Raw genomic sequence first — 27,049 nt, forward strand, 5'->3', positions numbered from 1 at the left:
GGGAGAAGGTGACCTGTCAGGCCAAGAGAGGATCCAAGGATCCAGTCATAGAGACTTTCAGGAGAGACCAGTGCTCCCAGTCCTGAACTGGAAATTTCTGACTCTCTTGCTGACTAACTCTCACTTTAAAATTCTTTTAAATCTATTCTTACTTTAGTCCTTTGCTCTTTTCAAGTTTTGTGTTGTCTTCAAATAAATACAAATGTCTCCAGTTTGATTGTGAATCTTTTTTGTTCAGGGCTCAGTTTATTTTACATAACTTAAAGATTTGTAAAACGGAAAAAAAAACATGTTTGTTATCAAATTACTGACTTTTAGCATCGTTTATCTTCTTCATTACTGAGACGTTCTTAAAAATGAACCAAAGGCTTTAATCTTTTTCCATCATCTGTACTGAAAATTAAACTTCAAAAATACTTAATGAACAAATAACATTCCTTGGAACAAACATATATATAGAAAATAAAACGATTACATTTTTTTTTTACTAAATCTGAATTTACAACGTTAAATCAAATACTTTTTTTCCTTGTCATGAGCCAGAAGAGGAAGAATCCATTTTTCATGATGTTTCAGCTGCAGCTCCAACAGTCATCTCTCCAACTTAGACACTTTCCTCACTTTGCTGCTGCTTCCTCCTTCTGACCATCAGGAGAAAGATCAAACTCTCAGAACAACTTTTGATCACTTCAACCTGAGGAGAGAAGAAGAATGATGTGGAAAGATGCAATGTTTTCTATTGGGTTAGAATGTGATGCAATGAAGCACCAGACTGAGAATCTGGGACTTCAGTTCTGCTCAGAGCAGCAGTTTCCTGTCAGCTCTGATGTTCTTCTGCTGAAAGAAAAGGACTGATGTTGGTTTCTAAATGTCTGTCCTTAAACTTGTCATCATTTCTTCTCTCACAGTGTGACTTAAATCTGCTGCCTCACAGAAAATTCTAGATCTTTGCCCTCATATTCACTACTTCAAGTTTACTACAACTCTGTTGGGAGATGTTGGACTGACTTTAACTCTCTGCTGACCTGAGAGTTTCCAGTTTGAAGTTTGGATTCTTCACCAGATCATGAAGCTGCTGAACATCAGAATCCTGGAGCTTGTTCCCACTCAGGTCCAGTTCTGTCAGATGGGATGGGTTGGACTTCAGAGCTGAGACCAGAGCAGCACAGCTGATGACTGACAACTTGCAGCGCTCCAACCTGAAACCGGAACAGACATGACATCAGCAGCTGTTTTCAGGTGCTCCATTCTTCAGCTCAGTGAATCAGGGGACATAGTCCTTCATGTGGATCATTTACAGCATCAAGCTAGCTTCTAAAGAGAACCTCCAAATATCTGCACAATCACTCACCTTGTTCATGTCAGCACACATCAGTACCAGCTGAATGTGTGTTGGGTCAAAGGTCAAACCATATATAGCTTTTTCATGTAGAAACAGTCTGAGTACAGAGGTTCTTCTGCAAACAGGTTTTGTTTTGGAGCTTTAAAAACTAACAGAAAATAATTTATTCACTTTCTGAATCAAATATTACTCTTTGGAAACAACAGACCATAATTATAAAAGAAGCTAAACGGCATTCACATGTTGATGATTGCAAGTTGTTCCTGAGCTTTATGGAAAACAGAAGCTCTGTAACCTCAGAGTCTGCAGAAGGCAGCATGACGTCTCCAGAAAGGCACACAGAAGTTCCACTCCTGAATCCTGAATGAAGTTCAAGCTCAAATCCAGTTCTGTCAGATGGGACGGGCTGGACTTCAGAGCTGAGACCAGAGCTGCACAGCTGAACTTTGACAAAGTGCAGTTCACCAACCTAAATCCAAAAAAGAGATGAGTTTAAAGACAAAATAACTGTAAAACTTGGGTTTTGAGTGTTTATAACTAAAGGAAATAATAAACTAAACATTTAAAAAAAAGACAGCAGATGATAAAGAAGAAATCTCCCACCATGAAGCTGTGTAATATCAGACTCATGTCTACGGCTCACTTTTAACATAACTTTATTGTTCATCTCAACACAACTTAAAGATGGAGCTGACCTCAGAATCTTCAGTCTGCAGTGTGGATTCTCCAGAAAAGCACACAGATGCTGCATTGCTGAACTCTGAAAGTCAGCGCTTCTAAGGTCCAGTTCTTTCAGGTGGGACGGGTTGGACATCAGAGCAAAGCCCAGAAGACCACAGCTAAAATCTGACAAACTGCAGATCCTCAGCCTGAATTCAGAACAAAAAAAAGTTCTATCAATCAAAATTTAATATATAAAACACTTTCATACTTCAAAAGTAGCAGCAAAGAACGGCAAATCTAGATAAAAATGAACTCATTTTCTGACCTCAGACTCTCCAGTTTACAGTTTGGATTCTCCAGTCCAGCACATAGAAGCATCATTGCTGAATCCTGAAGCTGGTTTCCACTCAGATCCAGTTCTGTCAGGTGAGACGGGTCGGATAGAAGAGCCAAGGCCACTGTTTCACAGTCAGTCTCTGAGAGTCCACAGTTTCTCAGCCTGGAAGACAAAGAAAAAGGAAAACTTCTGAAGTCCTCATGAAATGAAGACAAATCAGCTTGATGTATATTTTTTTATTGATTAATATCTTTGTGTTGCTTTTGTTTGAAGCTTCAACAGAATAATTTGAGCTTCGGGTTGGGAGAATCTCATCAGAACAACTTCACAGCAGAACTTTTAGATTAGAAACAGTAAATATAAGTCTACTGTTGTGGGAAACGACGGCAACAACAATAAAAAGAATGAAAACAATATCCCTGAATCAAAGGTTGGAATGAGACATACCGATTATCTAGGCTAACTCAAACTAGTCTTACCTAAACTTCCTACAGTTCTTCACAGCTGGGATCAGTCTCCTTCGACCCTCATTTGATGTTCTGTATTGGTCCAAGTCCAGCTCATCCAGAACCTCTTCTGACATCTGCAGCATGTAGGCCAGAGCTAAACACTGCATTTCTGAGAGATCCTTCTCCGTTTTGTCCTTTGATTTTAGGAATTTGTGGATCTCCCGATGAACTGAGAGGTCTTTCATCTCCATCATGCAATGGAAAACGTTGATTCTTCTGTCAGGAGACACTTCATCTTTGATCATCTTTGTTGTGATGAAATCCATCTCCCTTTTGCAGTCTCCACTGTTCACCTGCTGTAGGTTGTTGATGACTCTTTGAATGGTTTCTGGACTGTTCTCTGTCTGACCCAGCAGGCTACCCAAGAGTTTGGAGTTGGACTCAATAGAGAGGCCATGAAGGAAGCGAGCAAACAAGTCCAGATGTCCAGTTTTACTCTGCAGGGATATATCCATGACTCTCCACAAAAATTCCTCCAGAGAGCTTGTTTGACTCTTTAGGAATTCTTGCATCACCTCAGAGTTCTTGTGGGTGAAACAGTGGAACATGTAGACAGCAGCCAGAAACTCCTGAATGCTCAGATGAACAAAGCAATAGACCGGCTTCTGGAAGATCTCACATTCTCTTTTAAAGACCTCTGTACAAACTCCTGAGTGCACTGAGGCCTCTGTGACATCAAGACTGCACTGCTCCAGGTCTTCTTGGTAGAACATGATGTTTCCTTTGTCCAGATGTTCAAATGCCAGCCTTCCCAGTTTCAGAAGAACTTCTCTGTCTGCCTCTGACAGCTCCTGTGAGCTCTGATGTTCCTGCTGGTACTTGTTCATATTCCTCTTTGTCTGGACCAGCAGAAAGTACGAGTACATGTCAGTCAGGGTGGTGGGAAGCTCTCCTCTCTGCTCTGTGGTCAACATGTCTTCCAGAACCACAGCCATGATCCAGCAGAAAACTGGGATTTGACACATCACATAGAGGGTCCTGGAGTTCTTGATGTGGGAGAAGATTCTGGTGGACAGCTCTTCTTCATCACTGAACCTTTTCCTGAAGAATTCCTCCTTCTGAGCATCGGTGAAGCCTCGTACTTCTGTTACCCTGTCAACACATGCCAAAGGGATCTGACTGGCTGCTGCAGGTCTGGAGGTTATCCAGATAAGCGCTGAGGGAAGCAGATGTCCTTGGATGAGGTTTGTCAGCAGCATACCGACTGAGGAACTTTCTACAACATCAGATACCAAGGGAGGGTTCTGGAAATCCAGAGAGATTCTGCTTTCATCCAGGCCATCAAAGATGAAGAGAGGTTTACAGACAGCCAGCTGCTCTGCCTTGATCTTTTTGAACTCTGGGTGGAAAAGCTGGACCAGTGAGAGAAGACTGTGCTGCTGATCTCTGATCAAATTCAGCTCCCTGAATGACAGAGGAATCACAGCACTGAGTTCTTGGTTCTCCAAGCCGTTGGCCCAGTCCAAGCAGAACTTCTGCACTGAGAGACTTTTTCCTGCTCCGGCGACGCCACTGGTCAGAACCACTCTGATGGATTCAGGTTGGTTCAGGGAGGGTTTAAAGATATCGTTGCACCTGATTGGAACATCAAGAACCTCGCTGTTCTTGGAGGGTGTCTCCAGCTGCATGACCTCATGTTGGGTGTTAACCTCCTCACTCTTTCCCTCTGTGATGTACAACTCTGTGTAAATCCTGTTGAGGAGCATTCCACTTCCTGCTTCCTCAATTCCTTGTGTCACATGCTCACATCTGCTCCTCAGACTGATCTGGTGTTCATCTAAAAGCTCCGGCAGACCAACATGTGCTGAGAAAAAAAGAAAATAATTAATGACTTCATGTGATGTCCTAAAAAACAGAAGTTAAGCTCTGAGACATCAGCACAAGGAGGTTCAGTCTTACTTTGGTCCCCGGTGCTCTCAGTGACTGTCTGCGGTGAGGCTCTGCTGTTGGACCTTTCTGCACACTGGGGGCAAGAGCAGAGTCCTGGTTGAGCAGACCGGTCCCAGTAGGAGGTGATGCACTGTCTACAGAACCAGTGTCCACAGATGGTAGAGACCGGATCCTTCAGTACATCCTGACACAAAGCACAAGTGGACGGCTGCTCCTTCACACAAACACCACTCCTCTTCCTCTCTCTGTGCACAACAAGAAGAAAAAGATTCTGAGCAGAACCAAAACTGATCAATGAACAGCTAAACATAGATGAATGCATGAAACTTATTCCTTCTCAAATATCAATGCAGGCATTTTTTTCCTCACATTTACAGACACTGCAGTGGTATCACTGAATCTTCACACTTCAAACTTTGTTTAGCGCCTTTCATTCCACACAAAGTGCTTTTTTATTTTATGTCTCTTTATTTCATTTGAATTAATTAATTTTGGGTTGTGTTTGTTACAATTTGCTTTTTTTATGTCTAACATTTGCCTTTTCTTTTGTTTCTGTGAAGGCTGGCTGTGACTCCGCCCATTCACCTGTGGATCCTGTGGAGCAGTCACAGCTGGCATCACTTTGTTAATTATCCACAAATACATTTAAGGAACTTTCTCTGGGTCTGGTGGCCTGTCCTGTTTAATCTCTAGGTCTCCTTGTGTGTGTACTATGAGTTATATATTTTTTGAATGTACATTTTTGTGACTTTGTTACATCTTTCAAGTTCATCCCTGGGTTCTCAACAGCATGTTTGCCTGACTGTGACAGTGGTCACATCTGCATCTGTGTGTTAACAGCTGTGATTCATGCAACCTTTTTTGCTGCTCTCAGCTCATTTCTGAAGAAACTCTCTTACTTTGTGTCTGAGGGTTCAGCACTGAAGTCTGGAGGATTCAGTTCTTTGGACCAGTCACTCTTCATGGACACACAGCTGGATTCTGAAGACTGGACTCTCTGTGTGAGCAGCTGATCTCTGCAGACACAAACAGATCATGAGAATGGAAAATCAGCCTTCCACAGCCTGTCATTAAGAATCGCACTGAAACATCAGTCATCTTTTTGCATTTAAAATGCTCTAATGACTATCGCCCAGTGGCCCTCACACCAGTCATAATGAAGTGCTTTGAAAGGCTGATGCTCCAGCACATCAGAGACCACCTCTCTACTGACTTGGACACCCACCAGTTCGCATACCGCAAGAACAGATCCACAGAGGACGCCGTAGCCGTGGCTCTCCACTCCGCACTGAACCACCTGGAGCAGCAGCAGAGCTACGTCCGGATGCTCTTTGTGGATTACAGTTCTGCTTTCAACACAATAATCCCGGACAGACTCTGCAATTAACTGCTCACTCTCGGCCTCCCACCCCTCACATGCATTTGGATTAACAACTTCCTCACAAACCGAACACAAACTGTGAGACTTGGCCCCCACCACTCCTCCACCCGCACACTGAACATTGGGGCCCCACAGGGCTGTGTGCTAAGCCCCCTGCTGTACTGCCTCTACACTTACGACTGCAGTCCGACCCACAACAACAACTGCATCATCAAGTTTGCTGACGACACCACGGTGGTCGGACTCATTCCCAGGGGTGATGAGTCTGCCTACAGAGAGGAGGTCCTGAAGTTGACAACCTGGTCCTCAGAGAACAACCTCACCCTTAACACCAACAAAACCAGGGAGATCATAGTCGACATCAGGAAACATGGCGCGGACCCAGCCCCCCTACTTATTAATTGGGAGCATGTGGAGAGGGTCCACACCTTCAAGTTCCTCGGCATCACCATCTCTGCAGACCTTTCCTGGACAGCCAACACCACTGCCATCATCAAGAAGGCTCAGCAGCGTCTGCACTTCCTGAGGGTCCTCAGGAAGAACAAAATTAACACCAACCTGCTGCTGACCTTCTACCAGTCATCCATCCAGAGCCTGCTCACATACTGCATAACTGTTTGGTTCGGCAGCTGCACGGCCGCCGATAAAAAGAGACTGCAGAAAGTCGTAGAGACGGCACAGAAAATCATTGGGTGCCCTCTCCCCACCCTGACGGACATCTACTCCGCGCGCTGTTTCACTAGGGCTCAGAACATCATTAAGGACAGTTCACACCCCGGCTCAGACCTGTTCAAGCTGATGCCCTCCGGGAGGCGCTACAGAGGCATCAGAAGCAAAACGAACAGACTAAAAAACAGCTTCTTTCCAAAGGCAATAACCATCCTCAATTCCCAAATGCACAGATGAAAAAAAAAAAAACATTCCTGTTTACTCCAACTATCTACCTCATTGCCACCTCTGCACTTTGACATGTCTACGCACAGTTTTTTCATACGCAATTTTTGCACAATTATCTCGGCACTCTTCAATACAGTTTACAGCTTATATTGCACACTTGTATATACTGTTTGTTTGCTTTTTTTATTTTATTATATTACGATGTTTTATTTACTACCTTTCCCTCCCTTACTGTTCTTGCACTGATGGGGATGCTTAAATCTCATTGTACTATGCACAATGACAATAAAGCCATTCTATTCTATTCTATTCTATTCTATTCTATAGTACGATTTTAAAGAAAATAATTTTAGTACAACTTTGTTAATAATTCAGACATAAATTCATTGAAAGTGGTGCCAGATGTGCTGTAATGATCTTCAAGCTGGTTTTCTCCCATTTGTCCTCAGTTTTACTCAACACTATTTTGGGATTGTTAAAAAAATCCTTTAGAAATACAACATTGATCAAATTTATCGTTTTATCTTTGGAGCAATTTCTTTTTTTTAATTTCATTCATTCATTCCATTCTTTTATACTTATTTTTGTAATCTACTAAATAATTTCCGATTACACGTCATTATTTATTTTAAAACCCCCTCATCACAGAAAACCTTTTTTACCAAAACAAAAGTGGCTTTTTACACAAGTTTTAAAAGTGAGTCAATATATTAAATCAAAAGTGGTTAATAGGGGACCAAGTGGAATATGTATTTGGCAGTAATTTGGAGACATAACAGTTATAATTCTTGATGAATCTAATTTAGTTCAAGATCCTTCCTGTCAGTTTGTGTTCTTGTCAGCTCAGGAGAAACTCTGTTACTTTGAGGCTGAGGGTCCAGGTTCTGCTCTGAAGTCTGGAGGATTCAGTTCTTTGGACCAGTCACTCTTCATGGACACACAGCTGGATGCTGAAGACTGGACTCTCTGTGTGAGCAGCTGATCTCTGCAGACACAAACAGATCTGAACAGTCTGTCATTCCCAACTTCATGTCATCTGCTCACATAATTCAGTTCTCAGAAAATGCTTAAATCTTGTCATAAGTTCAGAGTAACTTCTGTGATCAAGTTAGAAGAAATACAATTTATGTACATATTAAATATAAACTGGTATGTTATATTTTTATTAGTTCTTAACAGTAAAACTTGATTTTGCAAACTTAAAAATCTATCTTTTATGATTTATAAGCAGTTTTTTTTTATATACTTTCAGCACATTTTCTTGTAGATCTCATGAAGCTGATATAAACCTTCCAGATGTTGGAAACAGGAATTTCAGCTGTAGTTTGTTTAAGAAAAAAAAAAGCTGCTGCAGATCTACTGGAAAACCAATTGCCTACTTTCATTTAAACAGCAGGTTAACTACACTTTGTATGTTTAGCTGTATACAAACTTTATGATATAATGGTTTTAGCAAATAATACAAATATCCTTTTCTGTACCACAGCAAGTGACTGAGATTCTTGATGGTAATATGAACACAATTGTGACATGCTGTCAAGTTCTCATCTGTTTTATGGACATTCTTTTGACGCTTCCTGGTTCTGTCGTTGCATATAAATGCAGGTCAAAAATATTTAAGTTTATTAGTTTTTATTTATTCTTCAATGTGTTAAAACATATTTTCTGTCCATTAAACTTCCAGTGTGTTATAGTTATTTCCTCTGATTCTGCTTTTATCTGTTGAACATTTCTGTTTTATTCGGCTCAGGAGAAACTCTGTTACTTTGAGGCTGAGGGTCCAGGTTCTGCACTGAAGTCTGGAGGATTCAGTTCTTTGGACCAGTCACTCTTCATGGACACACAGCTGGATGCTGAAGACTGGACTCTCTGTGTGAACAGCTGATCTCTGCAGACACAAACAGATCTGAACAGTCTGTCATTCACAACTTCATGTCATCTGCTCACATGATTCAGTTCACAAAAATGTTTTATGTTTTCATTATGTCAGTAGATTTTCAAGGGGAAAAAGAACAAACACTTTCAAACAGAGCAACATTTGTCACTTTCTTAGTGCAGCTTCTTAGCAGAAACTGCCTCTTACTTTGTGTTTGAGGATCCAGGTTCAGCTCCATCTCTGATCTGGTCCATTTTCTCACACAGGCCGATGTGAATCCTGTCTCCTTCCATACTGTTCTTCTTCAAAGTCTGCATCAGTATGTAAGACAAGGAACTATGAGACTGTAGTTTGAAGAAGGTTTAAAGAAGCCTAAGTTCAAAAAGAAACTTTGTGTTGACTTAGCCTGAGCCAGAAAATGTTCATTTGTTTTCTTTTTTTACAAAATAACAATCCATTAAATGAATAAATCTTGACTAGGATAACTCTGACTTTATCACATCCATCTAGACAAAAAAAAAAAAAAAAACATTCAGTGACGTTTACTATTCACTATTCATCATAACGACAAAAACAAAGAAGTCTGATGTGACACCAGTGGAAAAAGAAACTGGACGCCTTCTTAAGCTAAATATTCACACTTTTTCTAAACATGAAACAATAATGGAGAGTAAAATATAGGAAGATATTGATGTTATGATTTGCATGTTTGGTTTTATTTTGTTGCTCATTTTTCCTTTTTCTTAGGTTTCCATGCAGGCTGGCTGTGACTCCGCCCACTCACCTGTGGATCCTGTGGAGCAGTCACAGCTGGCAGCACTTTGCTAACTAGCCACAATGCATTTAAGGAGCTCTCCCTGATCCTACAGTGTTGGCTTATCCTTTGTTCTATGTAGTTCTCTGTGTCTATGGTCCTCTCTTGTAGATGAATTCTTGTAACTTTGATACATCCTTGATTCTTCCCCTCGTCTGGATTCTAATCTGCTTGGCCTGGTTGTGACAGTTGAAGCCTGAGTGAACTTGAAATGTCTAATAAACAACAAAATAAAGTAGAATTCTTCTTTTAATAAGCACTGTCCCCTTCATAGATCAAGTGGTTTGAAGAAGTATTTATAATCCAGCTGACCAAAGGTGCAGTTGCAAAACTTAAACACTCACCTGCTTCTCGTTTATCTGAATGTTTTCCTCATCCTTCTCTCCTCTCTGCAATCATTCACCTGGATCACCTGGAGGCCTCTCTGTTCTTTACAAGAAACCTCTTGTCTGCTTTCATCCATCATGTGTGAATCAAAATCTAAACTATTAGAATTTCTGCTCAGACAGTCTGAGATGTGCTGGATTCCTGCAGCATTGATCTGTGCTTCTTTCCTTTTCTCCTTCAGTTAATCATCAACCTTGTCCACACAGAGCTGGACTTCCTCATTCAAAGTTCACAGACTGGACCTTGCAGTTACTTTTACCTTATCTATGTGAATTACTGTTTGCTTTCTTAAACTGTTTTTGAGAAATGTAGATTAAAAGAAAAAATATCCTCTAAAGCAGGGTTCACCAACCTTTTTGAGACCGAGGGCTATTTCATGGGCACCAAGTGGTATGAAGGGCGCCACTAAAAACCTCCTAGCCCCCCCCCCCCCCCCCCCCCCCCCCAAAAAAAACAAACAACACAATTTGAGGACTTCCTTTTGTGTGCCCTATTTTTATTTGCTCATTTTACACACAAAAACATGCATGAATTTTCTAGACTCGTATTACAGGGGGGGGGGGGGGGGGTCAAACTCAGTTGCAGAGGGAGCTTAATTTCAAAACAGACTTTAGGTTGCAGTCGAACAAGATAAATATTTATTGAACACACTAAAGCTAAACTTTTAAACCTTTAAAACTTTAACTTAATTTTAACTTTTTAAACATAAATGTAAATAAAAACAGACAGGAATATTAATCCTCACATTAATGGATTACTCAACCACCTCAACCTATTCTCAAAATCTTTACATTACATGAATCATAAGAATGTCCAGAAATTGTGTAATTTATTTGATCTATTTAAACTTTTGTAATAGACCCTTACTTTTAGTGATTATTTTTTAAGTTATATTTGTTTACATATTTGGGTTTTCTTTGTCTACCTTTATCTCAGAATTGATATTGTTGTCATTGACAGACATGCAGTGGTTGTTTGTTGAATATTTGCTTCAATAAAAAAAAAAAAAAAAAAGATTTTTTTTGGGTGCATTCCCTGCGGGCGCCACAAGGGGTGCTCGCGGGCGCACTGTCGCCCGCGGGCACAGGGTTGGTGACCCCTGCTCTAAAGTTTCACAAAAACTGCATTTCTTTCTTTATTTTGTTCTGCATTAATGTGGAAAATCTGTTTGCAGCTTTGTTTTTAGTTTTTTAAATATCTACTACTATTTAAATTACTACTATGCAGCTATTTACCTCATTGAATATTTAAAGTAATAAAGACTTATTTCATGAGATTACAGTAATGTTAGGCTTGTACAACAGTATAGCTTATACACATATTAGACTGCTTCTGTTCACTAATAAATATTTTTCATTACAACCACTGATTCATTAAAGATGTATTCTGCTTTGTAAGGAGTCAGTGAGTCAAAAGGGTTGAGCCTGTCCACAGACACACTCATCCATACACTCAAATGTTATAACACTCCTGTTGGCTCTGTCTTCCTAACAGATGAAATTATGATATCACAATTTTCTATTGTACTTTTTCATGGGAATAATCTTTTTTTTTGTTTTTTACAAAAGGTGAAATATATATGTGTTTTTAATATAATCTTTAAATAATGGGCTTATCTGGTTTAAACTGGTTCCACTGAATAAAAAACAGGAGCACGTTCTAATATCTGGTAACATAAGGTGACTATTGTCAGTGTTTTTGATTGTTAGAATGGATGTTCAGTGAACTGTTTCAGTGTCTGCAGCATCTTCCAGCTGCAGCAGTCAGTTCAGTTTCTGTTCAGCCTGAATGAGGGAGGTTTTTGTACGACTGTTTTTCACTGTGTGAACACATACTGACTGTTGATGATGTGAAGACTCTGACAGTAATAAACTGCTGCGTCTTCAGCCTGAATTCCACTGATGCTCAGAGTGAAATCAGAGTTTGATCCACTGCCTGTAAAACGAGTTGGAGTCCCTGATGCTCGAGTGCTAGCATAGTAAATTAGTAGTTTAGGAGTTTCTCCATCTTTCTGTTGGTACCAGGCTAAAAAGTTGTTGTTATAAACATCCTGACTGGTTCTACATGAGATGGAGACAGATCCTCCCACAGCAGAGCTCACTGCTCCAGGCTGAGTCACTGTGACCTGTCCTCTGGACTCTGAGGATACAGAGACAGAAACAGAAAGCAGCTTCATGCTTTTGTGGCCTTCATTTCAGAGGGACGGATGTTCATAGAGGAGAGGAGTTGGATTCTCTGGACTTTACCTGTGAAGCAGCAGCAGAGGAGAGTCCAGATGAGGACGCAGATCACAGTCATGTTTTGGATGAGGATGATGATGAGGAGGATTTGTGAGTCTTCTGCTGTGATGAAGGACAGCTGTCAGTCATCCAGTCTTCAACTCTCAGGACTATAAAGTCTCCCAGAGCACTGGAGCATGGAGCTGCTGATGCAAAGTGTCTCTATGGAAATGCTATCACTGACTCCAACAGGAACATGGATCATTTTTAATTTTTTCTGATTGTAGCATTTGGACATTCAGAAATCAACTAATTTGTGGAACATAAGTTTAAAAGGAATTAATAAAAAAATGTTTGAATTAGACAGAAGAAGTGTCAAACGCAACAAACTAAATAACGTAAAATAAATATTTGTTTACTTCAGTTTAGTGAAGCTACTATCTAAAATTCTGCCGATGAATAATGATTTTGATTTTTTCTTTACTTTTCCTGTCCAACAGCTGGGCAAACTGATGAGAGCTGAAGGCCTCTCGTGTTGGACATAATTTACATTAACAAAAGAGGTTATGAATTTTCTGAAGAAAAAAAAAACAGAGATGTGTCTGAATAAACCCCTTTTGTTATTGAGGCCAATCTTTATTAATTTTAATCATATTTGAAAATCTTTTGTGTTAGACCGGACGGAAAAGAAAAGGAGGGAAAAAGAGAGAGGGATGCTAGAGAGGGGTGGGGTAGAAAGGTGATTATAGAAAGGGAATGGGGGTAAAACCATGAAGCAGCATAAAACAACGAATTTCTGGATGGATATACTTGTTACGGTTAGGTTCAGATGTAATACAGGTCTATAGGGGCGGGGCTTGTCCACACACACACTGAAATGTTACAAACATACCTGTTGGCTCAAAAGTGTCCACATGTCAACATGTACACAACACAGTTATTGTTCACACAGGCACACCTATGCATTCAAACCAACTAGTATGAAATATTTCATTCAATCACACAAACTTTTAGTGCAAAGGTGAGCTAACACCTGTGCTCTTGTGAGTGTTTATGTTCCTCTTAAATGTATGATGGAATGTAAAAAGAAGGAGGGAGAGTGCCTAGCCATCCCCACACTAAGACCCCTGCCGCAGCAGCAGCTAGAACCCCCCAACACCCGCACAGTAGCAGATAGAGAACAACCACCCCCCGGATGACCACATCCGCCACCCAGGCCAGGGCCACCAGGACTGTCACGGGGGCCCCCAAAGCCAGAGAGCAGGGTGTCATGGGGGGACAGAGAGTGCAGCTTCAGCCCAAACAGGAGAGCCCTCCGGCGCACGGGACCTCACCCCAGAATGTCATGGTTTGGTTTTCTTTTGTCTTGGTTTTTGCTTTAATTCTTGTTCTGTCATGTTTGGTTCTGTTTCCTGTTTTATTTTGAAAGGTTTTCTGTTTTGTCATGTTCCTGAGTTTTACTTCCTTGTCCCCATCTCTCCTGATCTTGTTCACCTGTGTCTTGTCTGCCCTGTCTGTATTTAAGTCTCGTCTCTCCCTTCCTCTTGTGCTGGTCCATTAACGTCGCTAACGTCTCGTCCCTGACTCCCTTCATACCATGTTTCATGTTTTGCTCACAGTAAGTTTAGTTTTAGTTTTGTTATCCTGCTCTGCAGCGCTTTTTGTTTGTGATTAAATCCTCTTGCCCTTGAACCGTGTGCCTCCGCCTCTGCATTTTGGGTCCTTCACGCTACCACGGCCCTCCCTACATGACAGAATGGACCAGCCTTACATTTACCTGGACCCAGCAGAGCGGGACATGTGGCTTCTGGAGGCCTACTGCTTGGAAGCAGAGCGGACCAGGACTTACTGGGAATTTGACCAGGCCCAGTTCTCCACTTTGCCCCCCTTGCCATGAGATCGATTCTGTCAGATCTAACATCATAAAAGAACAGAAAAGCCTCTCTATTGGTTATGTTGGCTTGATGTTACCTGAGGAAGCACTGGACAGTTTTGACCTGGTTGAAGCTGCAACACTTGGTCGAGTTTTCTCCCAAGTTAATCCAACAACTTGTTTTTTAGATCCCATCCCTCATCACTTTTTAAATCCTTTTACGGGTCTTTTGAGAGTGAGATTTTAAATATCATGAACTCCTCTCTACAGACGGGTATTTTTCCTGCTGCCTTTAAAACGGCAGTGGTGAAACCGTTACTCAAGAAAACTAATTCAGACCCTTCAATTTTTAATAACTACAGACCTGTGTCCAACTTGCCATTTTTAAGTAAGGTTTTAGAAAAACTTGTTTTTATTCAGCTGAATGAGTTTCTCTCTCAAAACAACATTTTTGAGATAAACCAGTCTGGCTTTAGGACGAACCACAGCACAGAGACAGCCTTGTTAAAAATCGTTAATGATGTCAGATGTGCCTTGGATTCAGGTCAGATCTCAGTACTAGTTCTACTAGATCTAAGCGCAGCTTTTGATACTGTTGATCACCTGATCCTTGTAAACAGACTTAAAAGTCTTGGCCTTTCAGGGACTGTTCTCAAGTGGTTCGAATCGTATCTCATGGAGAGAAACTTTATGGTAAGCATGGACACGCACTTCTCTGGGGTCCATGAAATTAATTGTGGTGTGCCTCAAGGTTCCATCCTTGGCCCCTTGCTTTTTAACATTTACATGCTTCCTCTGGGGAATGTCATCAGAACCCACAACATCAGCTTTCATAGCTATGCTGATGATACCCAGCTGTATATAGCTATGTCTCCTGATGACACAAGACCAATAGAAGCACTTTTTAACTGTATTTTAGATGTAAAATTATGGATGGCAAATAATTTTCTGCAGCTCAACCAGGACAAAACGGAAATTTTAGTTATCGGTCCTGAAGCCAAGAGGGAGAAACAGTTTCTGAAGCTACAGGAACTTTCATTAAGTCATTCAGAAACAGTCAGAAACCTGGGTGTTATCTTCGACTCTAAGCTGACTTTTATCCCCCATATAAAACAGGTGGTTAAAACTGGTTTTTATCATCTCAAAAATCTGGCTAGAGTCCGCCCACTACTCTCTCTTGCTAATATGGAGATGCTAATGCATGCTTTTATCATGAGTAAAGTTGATTACTGTAACGCCCTGCTTTCTGGTCTTCCAAAAACCAACATTAGGAACCTTCAGCTTCTCCAGAACTCTGCTGCACGAGTTCTTACAAAGACCAGGAGGCGAGCTCACATCACCCCAATTTTGAAATCCCTGCATTGGCTCCCCATATGCTTCAGGATTGATTTTAAGATACTTTTAACAGTTTTTAAATGTCTTAACGGTCTTGCGCCTTCTTATTTATCAGATCTTTTAGTAAAGTATGAACCCTCGCGGACCCTGAGATCCTCTGGCACTGGTCTGTTAACCATTCCAACTGTAAAAACTACAACCTATGGAGAGGCTGCATTTCAGCACTATGGCCCCCGTTTGTGGAACAGTCTGCCGGAGGACCTGAGAGCCGCAGAGAGCATTAATGCTTTTAAGAAAAGGCTCAAGACCCATCTTTTTAACCTGGCTTTTAGCTAATTTTTTACTACTTTTATGTATTTATTCAGTTATTTATTTATTTATATGTACTTTTTATTTTATTTATTTATCTATCCATTTTATCTTGTTTTATGAACTTGAATCTGATTTTAACGCGTTATTTTAATTTACCTTATTTTAATGTTTTATTGTTTTTATCAATATTTTTACTTGTTTATTCTCATTTTTATTCATTTTTATTTCCGGTGCTTCCTCAGCTGGAACCCCTCCTTCTGGGTCGGCTGCTGTTCAGCCACTGCAGCTCTAGATGGGGACCTGCATCACCACTTAGCTGTGGTGGAGCGGTCCCCGCCTGTGAAGCTGCATTTGGCTGTCTATGCGGCTGTTCACGGAGGGGGAGGTTCCAATTATTAGCGTTTCCAGCATCCTCTTTTTGTGCTCAGCCTATTCCTCATTGTCCTTTGCCATCACTTAGGGGGTGGGAGGTGTGAAAGGAGTGGGGGGCTAGGTACGGGGAGGGGGGCCCCATTTATTTATTTATTTTTATTTTATTTATTTTTAAATCGTCAATGCTTGTTTTTATATTTTGTTGTGTTTTAATGTAAAGCACTTTGTGTTATATTTATATATGAAAAGTGCTTTATAAATAAAGTTTGATTTGATTTGATTTGATGAGGGGGGGTCATCGCCGCCGTCCCCTTCAATGTCCCATTCCTGTTCCGGAGGTGGTCCGGCACGCACCACAACCCCTTCCAGTGGTGGTCCCGGATGCACTCCAGCCCCTTCATGTTCCGGTGGTGGTCCCGGATGCACCCCAGCCCCGTCCTGTTCCGGTGGTGGTCCCGGATGCACCACAACCTGTGTCAGTGGTGGTCCTGGATGCACCCCGACCCGTCCTGGCTCCCAGGGGGATGCCGCCTGCACCCCGACCCAATCCTGTTCCAGAGGTGGTCCCAGACGCATCACAGCCCTATCCAGTGGTGGTCATGGACGCACCCCAACCCGTCCTGGTCGGCCGACCCGCCGGCTGACTGCTGGCCCGACCCGCCGGCCGACTGCTGGCCCGACCCGCCGGCCGACTGCTGGCCCGACCCGCCGGCCGACTGCTGGCCCGACCCGCCGGCCGACCCCATGCCTGACTCCATGCCTGACTCCATGCCTGACTCCATGCCTGACTCCATGCCTGACCCCATGCCTGACCCCATGCCTGACTCCATGCCTGACCCCATGCCTGACCCCATGCCTGACCCCACGCCTGACCCTCCGGCCGACTCCACGCCTGACCCGCCGGCCGACTCCACGCCTGACCGGCCGGCCGACTCCACGCCTGACCGGCCGGCCGACTCCACGCCTGACCCGCCAGAGCTCGATGACTGGCCCGACCCACCAACCAACTGCTGGCAGAAGAGCTCCCACAGCCCCAAACCAGCACCCCACCACCACCCAGGAGTTCTGGGCACCCCCCACCCCAACCCAAGGTACGAGCTAGGACCCCCCAAAGTCAGCCACCCACCTCGCCCATGGTTGGTCCAGGAGAGGGGGCCAGCCATCCCCATCCAGGAGGAAGACACCAGTGGAAGAGGGGCGTCCACAAGAAGTGTTGTGAACATAGCCCGACCAGGCTCGCCCACATTTGGAAATTTGGTGAGGCCCAGCACTAAGGGGCAATGACCAGAACCCACACCACACGGGCACAGACCCCTCCCCCCTCCGGCTCAGATGTAATTTGTTGGTCTTGCCAGAGAACTCAGGGATCCCTCTCCCTGCGCGGAGAAAGGGCTTCCGGGTCCAGGAAGCCAGCACCCAGGGAACACGGCCGCCGTTGCCAAGGGCCTGGTACCCCCTACCAGGGATGGGGTAGGGGACAGATGCTCCGAGGTCCCACCTTCCTTGTGAAATGCATGTGTGTGTGTTTGTGAGGGCGTGTGTGTGCATGTATGTGTTTGTGTTGGAGTGTATATTTTGAGGGGTAAAGGGTGTGTGGACTATAAGGGGGTGCAGTTAAAATTGGCGGGTAGGGCACTGAGAGGACATCTCCTGATTACTCACAGTGATGTCCAATCACCCTCCTCACCAAGGGCCCTAAATGTCTAAGGTGAGAAGAAGAAAGAAATGATTTTCATTCGAGACAGCTTTCAGCTGTAATGGATTTTACTATTGATAGAAAAAAGAATCAGGACACCTGAAGAATCATCATGAAAGTGTGGCTCACAAATACGTTTAGTGGACATGGAGTGGGTTTACCCAAAAACTGTGAAGTGGTTCCAAAATAGGGAAGATTTATGATTAGAGACATTTACTGTTAGTTATGAAAAACTCACATAAAGGCTTTGGTTCAGAGTCTGGACCACACAAACTGTCAGGGGATCACACAGAGATCACAGTGACGGAAGATTCAGTAAATAAAGGAAACGTTCACGAACGGCTGTTTGTTTTTGTAAAGTTTGATGAAACAGAAGTCAAAGAAAATGTTTGTGACTCATCAAATAAAAATAAACTCAACATGACACAAGGAAACATTTAAAAATATGGCTGAAATGTTTTGAGGGGAGGTAAGTGAGGTGAGGATTTGAACATTTCAATACGTTTTTGACAGAAAAGAGGTCAAATGATCAGTTTCAGTTCATTTTTGTGGGTTAACTGACCATAAAACTGACAGCTTGATGCAGTTGAACCTGAACTACTGGTTTTAAAATAATACAATAATACATTTCAGAGATGAATACTTATAGTGTTTGTGAGTTCAATGAAGACTGTTTTGCATAAATTGTTTTACATCTGAGTTAATAATGAATAAAATAATTGTTACATCTAAAAACCAAAACTTAAAATTAATGTCTTTGGTGTGTTTGTCTGGAAATCCTCTGCTTCAGTGCAGCTGTAGATCAGTTCCTATTTAGCGTTCTAGGTTTTTGTACGACTGTTTTTCACTGTGTGAACGGGAAGCTGTTGTGCTGCTGACAGTAATAAACTCCTGAATCTTCAGGCTGAACTCTGCTGATGGTCAGAGTGAAATCAGTCTGAACTGCAGTTGCACTGAAACGATCTGGAACACCAGACTGACGTTCTGTAGTATCAGCTATCAGGAGTTTAGGAGCTTCTCCAGGTTTCTGAAGATACCAGTTAATGTCATCACCAATGAGTTTGCTGGATTTACATCTGATGGACACAGTCTGTCCTTCAACAACAGACTGAGCTCCAGGAGTCTGAGTGATGAGGATTTCTTCTGATGAAGCTGAAAACAGAAAAAAGAAGAATTATTGAGACAAAAACACATTGAAGTAAATTGAAGAAGAAGAAGCTCAGTGCTGCTAGTTTCAGTGTTTCTCCATCACAGCAGAACATCATTGTGGAGAACCTGGTTGCTGCTTGAAGCAAAGCTTCCAGAAGACAGTCTCACCCTGAACGAGGAGCTCCAGGGTGAAGAGCAGCAGAGTCAGTGACATCATCATTGTGCTGCGGGCGAGTCAGTGTCTCTGAAAGGTCTGGACGGCCACTGATCAACACTGAGCTTTAACTGCTGGAAGCAGAGAGGCAGCACACATATGCAAACACACTGAATCAGTCAGAAGCTGCAGTTCTCCACATGTCATCAGGATTCCTGCACACTCACACTATTCTACACAAATAAACACACAAACATTTAATTGTTATTTATCTAGGAATCTGTACAAGACATAACAAAAATGAAGTGCAATTAATTTTATTTGAAGAAGCAGCATGAAGCCTAGAGTAAAAATAATCCAAAGAAAATAACTAATTACTCCATTTATCATAACGTGGAGAAAAACATGACAGTTTGCAGAGAACAGCAGGATAGTGAAACTCTCCCAAAAAACAAATAATTGAAAGAAAATCTAGAGATATGAATCTAAATGCAAGAAAGAAAAATAACTATAACGTTGTTTTCTGTTAATCAAAGTATTTAATACTGGATTCTTTCATACTTTTACTAGTTTTATAACATAGTTAATCGTGCATTTTTGCACAATTAATCAAAATGATATATTTTTTGTAGTTTTGTTTGAGGCAGCTTTCAATCTTTCAATCAAATTTTCTGGTTGTGCTTTAATGTGATTATATTTACAACTTTGTGATTCATTAGAAAGGTTTAAAATTAATACACAGTTTAATTACAACTCAACAACTAAATACAATTTACACTGCGACAATAAAATGAATTATTTTTAGATTTTCTGTCATCATTTCAGTTGAGTTTGTTTGTTTCAGAGTCAGAGAGCGTGTCTCTGTACAGTCAGAGGTTTTTGTACGACGCTTCAATCAGTTTGTATCACTGTGGTACACGTTTGGTGGAGGAACCAGACTGGAGTTTGGAAGTAAGTAGATCTTTTTGTTGCTTTTTCTGTATTCGTGTCTTATTTCTTTCTTTCATTGATTCTGAGTTACTAGTAAATTACTGTATAAAAATGACATTTGATTATTTTTGGTAAATTATTTTTTTTTTTATAAGCAGACTTAGTTTGTGTGAAACTTGAAAATATTAAAATTGTGTTTTCTAATATAAAATAAATCATAATTTCCATGTGAATCAAGAAATTAGAAATATTTAGTTTAAATTGAAACAGCAGGAAAGAAAGTCTCTGTAGAGTCAGAGGTTTTTGTAAAACACATTAGTCAGTTTGTATCACAGTTGGGAACTTTTGGTGGAAGAACCAGACTGGAATAAATGTTTAAATATTACCTGAAGAAACATTTTGCTATAGTTTCAGTTTTTTTCAATTAAAACTGAACTGATTTTTAGTCAAAAGATTTCAACTTAAAAAAAATTGTATTTGATTACAAAATGTGCTATAAACATTGTGTGTTAAAAAAAAAGTATGTGGTCATGTGGTCATAGTGTATTTAAAGGCAGTTTTTACTCACATCATTTTCTTTCTGGACGAATGTTTGGACATCTGATATTTCAGAAAATGTAATTGTTATTCAAAGGATTTTCTGACAGAAAACTTTAATGATTGTTATGATTTTGTCCTAATTTCTACATTTCTTTAATGTATAATGAAGCTTTTTAAAGACATTCAGTCCAAACTTGTTTTCTTCATAAAGATGCATCTGCTCTTTTTCTAACCCAGTTTGACATTTTTCAGTAGAAACTGAAGTTTGTCTTGTTGCTGATCTGCATGAGAGATTTCTTCAAGGAAGTGAAACAATGTGTGAATCAATGACTGATGGAGCAGAAAAACACCTGAACACAAACCTTCATCAAACTGAAACCACTGCATCCAATGAGAGCTTTTTGATTGACAGCTGTGTGGTTCCTGTCCTCTAAGCTGATTGGTGTCTCCTAGGTGATGCCTCGCCCTTGCTGACAGTGCTGTCCCCCTCCACGAAGGAGCTGCAGCAGGGGAAGGCCACACTCATGTGTGTGGCCAACAAGGGCTTCCCCTCAGACTGGACTCTGTCCTGGGAGGTGGTCGGCAGCAGCAGCAGCAGCTGGGAGGAGAGCAGGAGCCCCGGGGTGCTGCAGAAGGACGGCCTCTACAGCTGGAGCAGCACCCTGAGGCTCTCTGCAGACCAGTGGGAGAAGGTGACCTGTCAGGCCAAGAGAGGATCCAAGGATCCAGTCTTAGAGACTTTCAGGAGAGACCAGTGCTCCCAGTCCTGAACTGGAACTATGACTACAAATCTGTTTTCTATGCAGTTCTTCTTTTCCATTCTTTTTCTTAAACTCTTTTGACTTGTTACAGTTTTTGTGGGAAAATGTATCTGAAAATAAAAAGAGCTTTTGCCAACTGATTTCCTTCCATGACTCTCTTTTGTGACAGAAGCAAACTCATATTGTATTTGAGACAATGAATAATAATGAAAATTATTCTTTAGTGTTCTGCAAAAATATGAAATGAAAATCTAATAGCTTACCAAAACAAAAAGAAGTGTGCTTTTGAATTGCACTCATTTAGCAGTTTGTTGTTTGATTTTCTAATCTTTCAAAAACAAAAAAATCTAATGTATCTTTTTGTGCTGCTGATTGAATAAATTTACACTTTTTTTTTTTTTTTTCAAAATATGAAAACATTTATATGTGATCAATAAATTAATGGCAGATTTAACAATATTATCTCGCTTAAACTGGGTTTATAAGACTACTGAAGAAAATTAGGAACAAATCTGGTAACATTAAGTATCATTGTGTTTGTGTGTTTGTTAGAATGGATGTTCAGTGAAGTGTTTCAGTGTCTGCAGCATCTTCCAGCTGCAGCAGTCAGTTCAGTTTCTGTTCAGTCAGAATGAGGGAGGTTTTTGTACGACTGTTTTTCACTGTGTGAACACCCACTGACTGTTGATGTAGTGAAGACTCTGACAGTAATAAACTGCTGCATCTTCAGCCTGAATTCCACTGATGGTCAGAGTGAAATCAGAGTTTGATCCACCATCTGTAAAACGAGTTGGAGTCCCTGATACTCTGCTGCCAACATAGTAGAACAGTAGTTTAGGAGATTCTCCATCTTTCTGTTGGTACCAGGCTAAATTGTTGTTGCCATTAACATCCTGACTGGTTCTACATGAGATGGAGACAGATCCTCTCACAGCAGAGCTCACTGCTCCAGGCTGAGTCACTGTGACCTGTCCTCTGGACTCTGAGGATACAGAGACAGAAACAGAAAGCAGCTTCATGCTTTTGTGGCCTTCATTTCAGAGGGACGGATGTTCATAGAGGAGAGGAGTTGGATTCTCTGGACTTTACCTGTGAAGCAGCAGCAGAGGAGAGTCCAGATGAGGACGCAGATCACAGTCATGTTTTGGATGAGGATGATGATGAGGAGGATTTCTGTGTCTTCTGCTGTGATGAAGGACAGCTGTCAGTCATCCAGTCTTCAACTCTCAGGACTATAAAGTCTCCCAGAGCACTGGAGCATGGAGCTGCTGATGCAAAGTGTCTCTATGGAAATGCGACCACTGACTCCAACAGGAATATGGATCATTTTTATAGTTAGAATCATTTTTAATTATTTCTTATTGTAGCATTTGGGACATTTTTGACAGTTTGAAGAAATAAACTAATCTGTGGAAGATAAGTTAAAAGGAATTAATAAAAAAATGTTTGAATTAGACAGAAGTGTCAAACGCAACAAACTAAATAACGTAAAATAAATTTTTGTTTACTTCAGTTTAGTGAAGCTACTATTTAAAATCCTGCTGATGAATAATGATTTTGATTTTTTTTTACTTTTCCTGTCAAACAGCTGGGCAAACTGATGAGAGCTGAAGGCCTCTCGTGTTGGACATAATTTACTTTAACAATAGAGGTTATGAATTTTCTGGAAAAAAAACAGAGATGTGTCTGAATAAACCCTTTTTGTTATCGAGGCCAATCTTTATTCATTTTAATCATATTTGAAAATCTTTTGTGTTGGACCGGACGGAAAAGAAAAGGAGGGAAAAAGAGAGAGGGATGTTAGAGAGGGGTGGGGTAGAAAGGTGATTATTGAAAGGGAATGGGGGTAAAACCATGAAGCAGCATAAAGCAACGAGTTTCCGGATGGCTGTACTTGTTACGGTTAGGTTCAGATGTAATACAGGTCTATAGGGGCGGGGCTTGTCCACACACACACTCAAATGTTACGAACATACCTGTTGGCTCAAAAGTGTCCACATGTCAACATGTACACAACACAGATATTGTTCACACACGCACACCTATGCATTCAAACCAACTAGTATGAAATATTTCATTCAATCACACAAACTTTTAGTGTAAAGGTGAGCTAACACCTGTGCTCTTGTGAGTGTTTATGTTCCTCTTAAATGTATAATGGAATGTAAAAAGAAGGAGGGAGAGTGCATAGCCATTCCCACACTAAGACCCCTGCCGCAGCAGCAGCTAGAACCCCCCAACACCCGCACAGTAGCAGATAGAGAACAACCACCCCCACATCCGCCACCCAGGCCAGGGCCACCAGGACTGCCACGGGGGCCCCCAAAGCCAGAGAGCAGGGTGTCATGGGGGGACAGAGAGTGCAGCTTCAGCCCAACCAGGAGAGCCCTCCGGCGCACGGGACCCCACCCCAGAAGAGCTCCCACAGCCCCAGACCAGCACCCCACCACCACCCAGGAGTTCTGGGCACCCCCCCACCCCAACCAAAGGTACGAGCTAGGACCCCCCAAGGCAGCCACCCACCACGCCCATGGTTGGTCCAGGAGAGGGGGCCAGCAATCCCCATCCAGGAGGAAGACACCAGTGGAGGAGGGGCGTCCACAAGAAGTGTTGTGAACATGGCCCGACTAGGCTCGCCCACATTTGGAAATTTGGTGAGGCCCACACCACACGGGCACAGACCCCTCCCCCCTCCGGCTCAGATGTGATGTCTTGGTCTTGCCAGAGAACTCAGGGATCCCTCTCCCTGCGCAGAGAAAGGGCTTCCGTGTCCAGGAAGCGGGCACCCGGGGAACACGGCCGCCGTTGCCAAGGGCCTGGTACCCCCTACCAGGGATGGGGTAGGGGACAGATGCTCCGAGGTCCCACCTGCTTTGTGAAATGCATGTGTGTGTGTTTGTGAGGGCGTGTGTGTGCATGTATGTGTTTGTGTTGGAGTGTATATTTAGAGGGGTAAAGGGTGTGTGGACTATAAGGGGGTGCAGTTAAAATTGGCGGGTAGGGCACTGAGAGGACATCTCCTGATTACTCACAGCGATGTCCAATCACCCTCCCCACCAAGGGCCCTAAATGTCTAAGGTGAGAAGAAGAAAAAAATGATTTTCATTCGAGACAGCTTTGAGCTGTAATGGATTTCAATTTTGATGGAAAAAAGACTCAGGACACCTGAAGAATCATCATGAAAGTGTGGCTCACAAATACATTTAGTGGACATGGAGTTGGTTTACCCAAAAACAGGGAAGTGGTTCCAAAATAGGAACGATTTATGATTAGAGACATTTACTGTTAGTTATGAAAAACTCACAACTCACAAGGCTTTGGTTCAGAGTCTGGACCACGCAAACTGTCAGGGGATCACACAGAGATCACAGTGACGGAAGATTCAGTAAATAAAGGAAACGTTCACGAACGGCTGTTTGTTTTTGTATAGTTTGATGAAACAGAAGTCAAAGAAAATCTTTGTGACTCATCAAATCAAAATAAACTCAACATGACACAAGGAAACATTTAAAAATATGGCTGAAATGTTTTGAGGGGAGGTAAGTGAGGTGAGGATTTGAACATTTCAATACGTTTTTGACAGAAAAGAGGTCAAATGATCAGTTTCAGTTCATTTTTGTGGGTTAACTGACCATAAAACTGACAGCTTGATGCAGTTGAACCTGAACTACTGGTTTTAAAATAATACAATAATACATTTCAGAGATGAATACTTATAGTGTTTGTGAGTTCAATGAAGACTGTTTTGCATAAATTGTTTTACATCTGAGTTAATAATGAGTAAAATAATTGTTACATCTAAAAACCAAAACTTAAAATTAATGTCTTTGGTGTGTTTGTCTGGAAATCCTCTGCTTCAGTGCGGCTGTAGATCAGTTCCTATTTAGCGTTCTAGGTTTTTGTACGACTGTGTTTCACTGTGTGAACGGGAAGCTGTTATGCTGCTGACAGTAATAAACTGTAATATACAATTTACATTGTAACAATAAACTGTATTATTTTTAGATTTTCTGTCATCATTTAAGTTGAGTTTGTTTGTTTCAGAGTCAGAGAGCGTGTCTCTGTACAGTCAGAGGTTTTTGCACGACGCTTCAATCAGTTTGTATCACTGTGGTACACGTTTGGTGGAGGAACCAGACTGGTGATTGACTGTAAGTACTTTTGATTCATTATAAACACTTCAACTTTTGGTCTCATTAACATTTTTTAATAATATTCTAAACTCAATGTATTTCTTTAAGGTAAGATAAATTGTTTTAATAGTTAATTTAGTTCTAAAAAAGAGGAAATCTTTCAAAAATGTATCTGTAAATGCAATTTAAAATGTTATTATTGAAGTTTTACTTTTACTTTAAGTCTCTGCTGTTATCAAACATTAAACTGTGATTCAGTCATGACATCTGTAAATTATGACTATAAATCTGTTTTCTATGCAGTTCTTCTTTTATTCTTTTTATCAAACTTTTTTTGACTTGTTACAGTTTCAGTAGAAAAATTATCTGCAAATAAAAAGAGCTTTTGCCAACTGATTTCATTCAATGACTCTATTTTTGTACAGAAGCAAACTCATAGTTTTATTGTGATAAATTTGTTGAGGAATAAAAACACAGTGAATCATATGGAGACTTCGCTCCAATTTAAAAAAAAAATCTTTCGATTTTTTTGCCTTTTAAGGTGATGCTAAATTAGGTTTTGTCCATTGGCATGTTGCTAATTAATGACATACAGCCTGAAGATGTTAAAGAGTTTGTTAAAAGCAACTAAATATCTAACATTTGCTTTGAAGGACGAGGTTTGCTAAACTCAGGAGTTCAAAATTTCTATTTTGACCTGTTATAATAAATACAGTAGCAGTCAAAAGCTTGGACCCACTTGTTCTTGAAAGAACACACATGAACACATAAACTATACACATTTCTTTTCAACAATTTCATAAGATGAACGGATCCTTTTTAGTTAACGTCAGGACATTTCTCAGCAATCATCAGCTTGTTTTACTGTTGTTAACACAAACTCTACCCAGCAACCAAACTGCATAACTAGACACTTAAATGTATCTAGAAAATAACTATTCCTTTGTACAGGAAATTGGAATAACATTGTATTTCTGCATTTTCTAATCAAATGCTTCTTTTTGTGCTGCAGATTGAATAAAAATTTTTTTATTCCAAACTATGAAAACATAAATATGTTTTTTATAAATTATTTATACAATTTAACAATACTATTTGTCTTAAACTGTTTCCTAAAGACTACTGAAAAAAATTGAGAACAAATCTGGTCATTAAGTGTCTGTTGTGTTTGTGTGTTTATTAGAATAATACTAATAATGGATTGGATTTATCCACACATTTCCAGATGCTAAAGCACTTACATTGTGTCCATTATTCATTCACTCCTTGTTCATACTGGGTGATGGTAAACTACTGATGTAGCCAAAACTGCCCTAGGGCAGACTGACCGAGAAGTGGCTGCCAGTTCGCGGCTACGGTCACTTTGACCATCACCGGGACATTCATGCACATTCACACTGGAGGGTGAAGTATCATACCCAAGGATACAACATTTGACTGGAGGGAGCAGGGATCAAACTGCTGACCCTTCAATCATTG

The 27,049-nt window shown here is 41.2% G+C and overlaps 1 protein-coding gene, 1 long non-coding RNA gene and 2 pseudogenes across 4 annotated transcripts in view; 3 read left to right on the top strand and 1 right to left on the bottom strand.

Annotated features, from left to right (window-relative positions):
- Window positions 1–226: 226 nt before the first annotated feature.
- Window positions 227–10,329, bottom strand: LOC101171966 (NACHT, LRR and PYD domains-containing protein 3). Its single transcript, XM_023959776.2, has 12 exons — window positions 10,054–10,329; window positions 9,103–9,206; window positions 8,785–8,907; window positions 7,882–8,004; window positions 5,641–5,757; window positions 4,751–4,986; window positions 2,822–4,655; window positions 2,331–2,504; window positions 2,038–2,211; window positions 1,638–1,811; window positions 1,026–1,199; window positions 227–694 (listed from the first exon to the last, which is right to left on the bottom strand). Exons 2-12 carry the CDS (start codon window positions 9,186–9,188, stop codon window positions 685–687), a joined length of 3,225 nt encoding a protein of 1,074 aa, XP_023815544.1. The 5' UTR covers window positions 9,189–9,206; window positions 10,054–10,329; the 3' UTR covers window positions 227–684.
- LOC144995368 (uncharacterized) lies at window positions 5,435–9,883 on the top strand. The gene is made up of 3 exons (XR_013658923.1): window positions 5,435–5,569; window positions 8,804–8,892; window positions 9,643–9,883. It is a non-coding gene; the product is annotated as an uncharacterized LOC144995368 (long non-coding RNA).
- Window positions 10,330–20,101: 9,772 nt separating the features above from the next.
- LOC144981351 (Ig kappa-b4 chain C region pseudogene) lies at window positions 20,102–21,577 on the top strand (annotated as a pseudogene). Its single transcript, XR_013659057.1, has 2 exons — window positions 20,102–20,157; window positions 21,130–21,577. The product of XR_013659057.1 is annotated as an Ig kappa-b4 chain C region pseudogene (transcript).
- Window positions 21,578–25,551: 3,974 nt separating this feature from the next.
- The window catches only part of LOC101174112 (Ig kappa-b4 chain C region pseudogene), a 32,199-nt pseudogene continuing 30,701 nt past the window's right edge, over window positions 25,552–27,049 (top strand). The window contains exon 1 of the transcript XR_013658924.1: window positions 25,552–25,588. The product of XR_013658924.1 is annotated as an Ig kappa-b4 chain C region pseudogene (transcript). The remainder of the gene's footprint in view (window positions 25,589–27,049) is intronic.

This window comes from Oryzias latipes, chromosome 11 (assembly GCF_053564925.1).
Source record: "Oryzias latipes strain Hd-rR chromosome 11, Olatipes_Hd-rR_3.1".
Lineage (NCBI taxonomy): Eukaryota > Metazoa > Chordata > Actinopteri > Beloniformes > Adrianichthyidae > Oryzias > Oryzias latipes.

Excerpts from the sequence above, each read along its gene's own strand:
- LOC101171966 (XM_023959776.2), bottom strand. The coding sequence starts at position 9,188 with ATGGAAGGAGACAGGATTCACATCGGCCTGTGTGAGAAAATGGACCAG. Across the intron at positions 4,987-5,640 it reads GCTGAACCCTCAGACACAAA|AGAGAGGAAGAGGAGTGGTG; the intron begins GTAAGAGAGTTT and ends TGTTGTGCACAG. Across the intron at positions 1,200-1,637 it reads TGCCTTCTGCAGACTCTGAG|GTTGGAGCGCTGCAAGTTGT; the intron begins GTTACAGAGCTT and ends TTCCGGTTTCAG.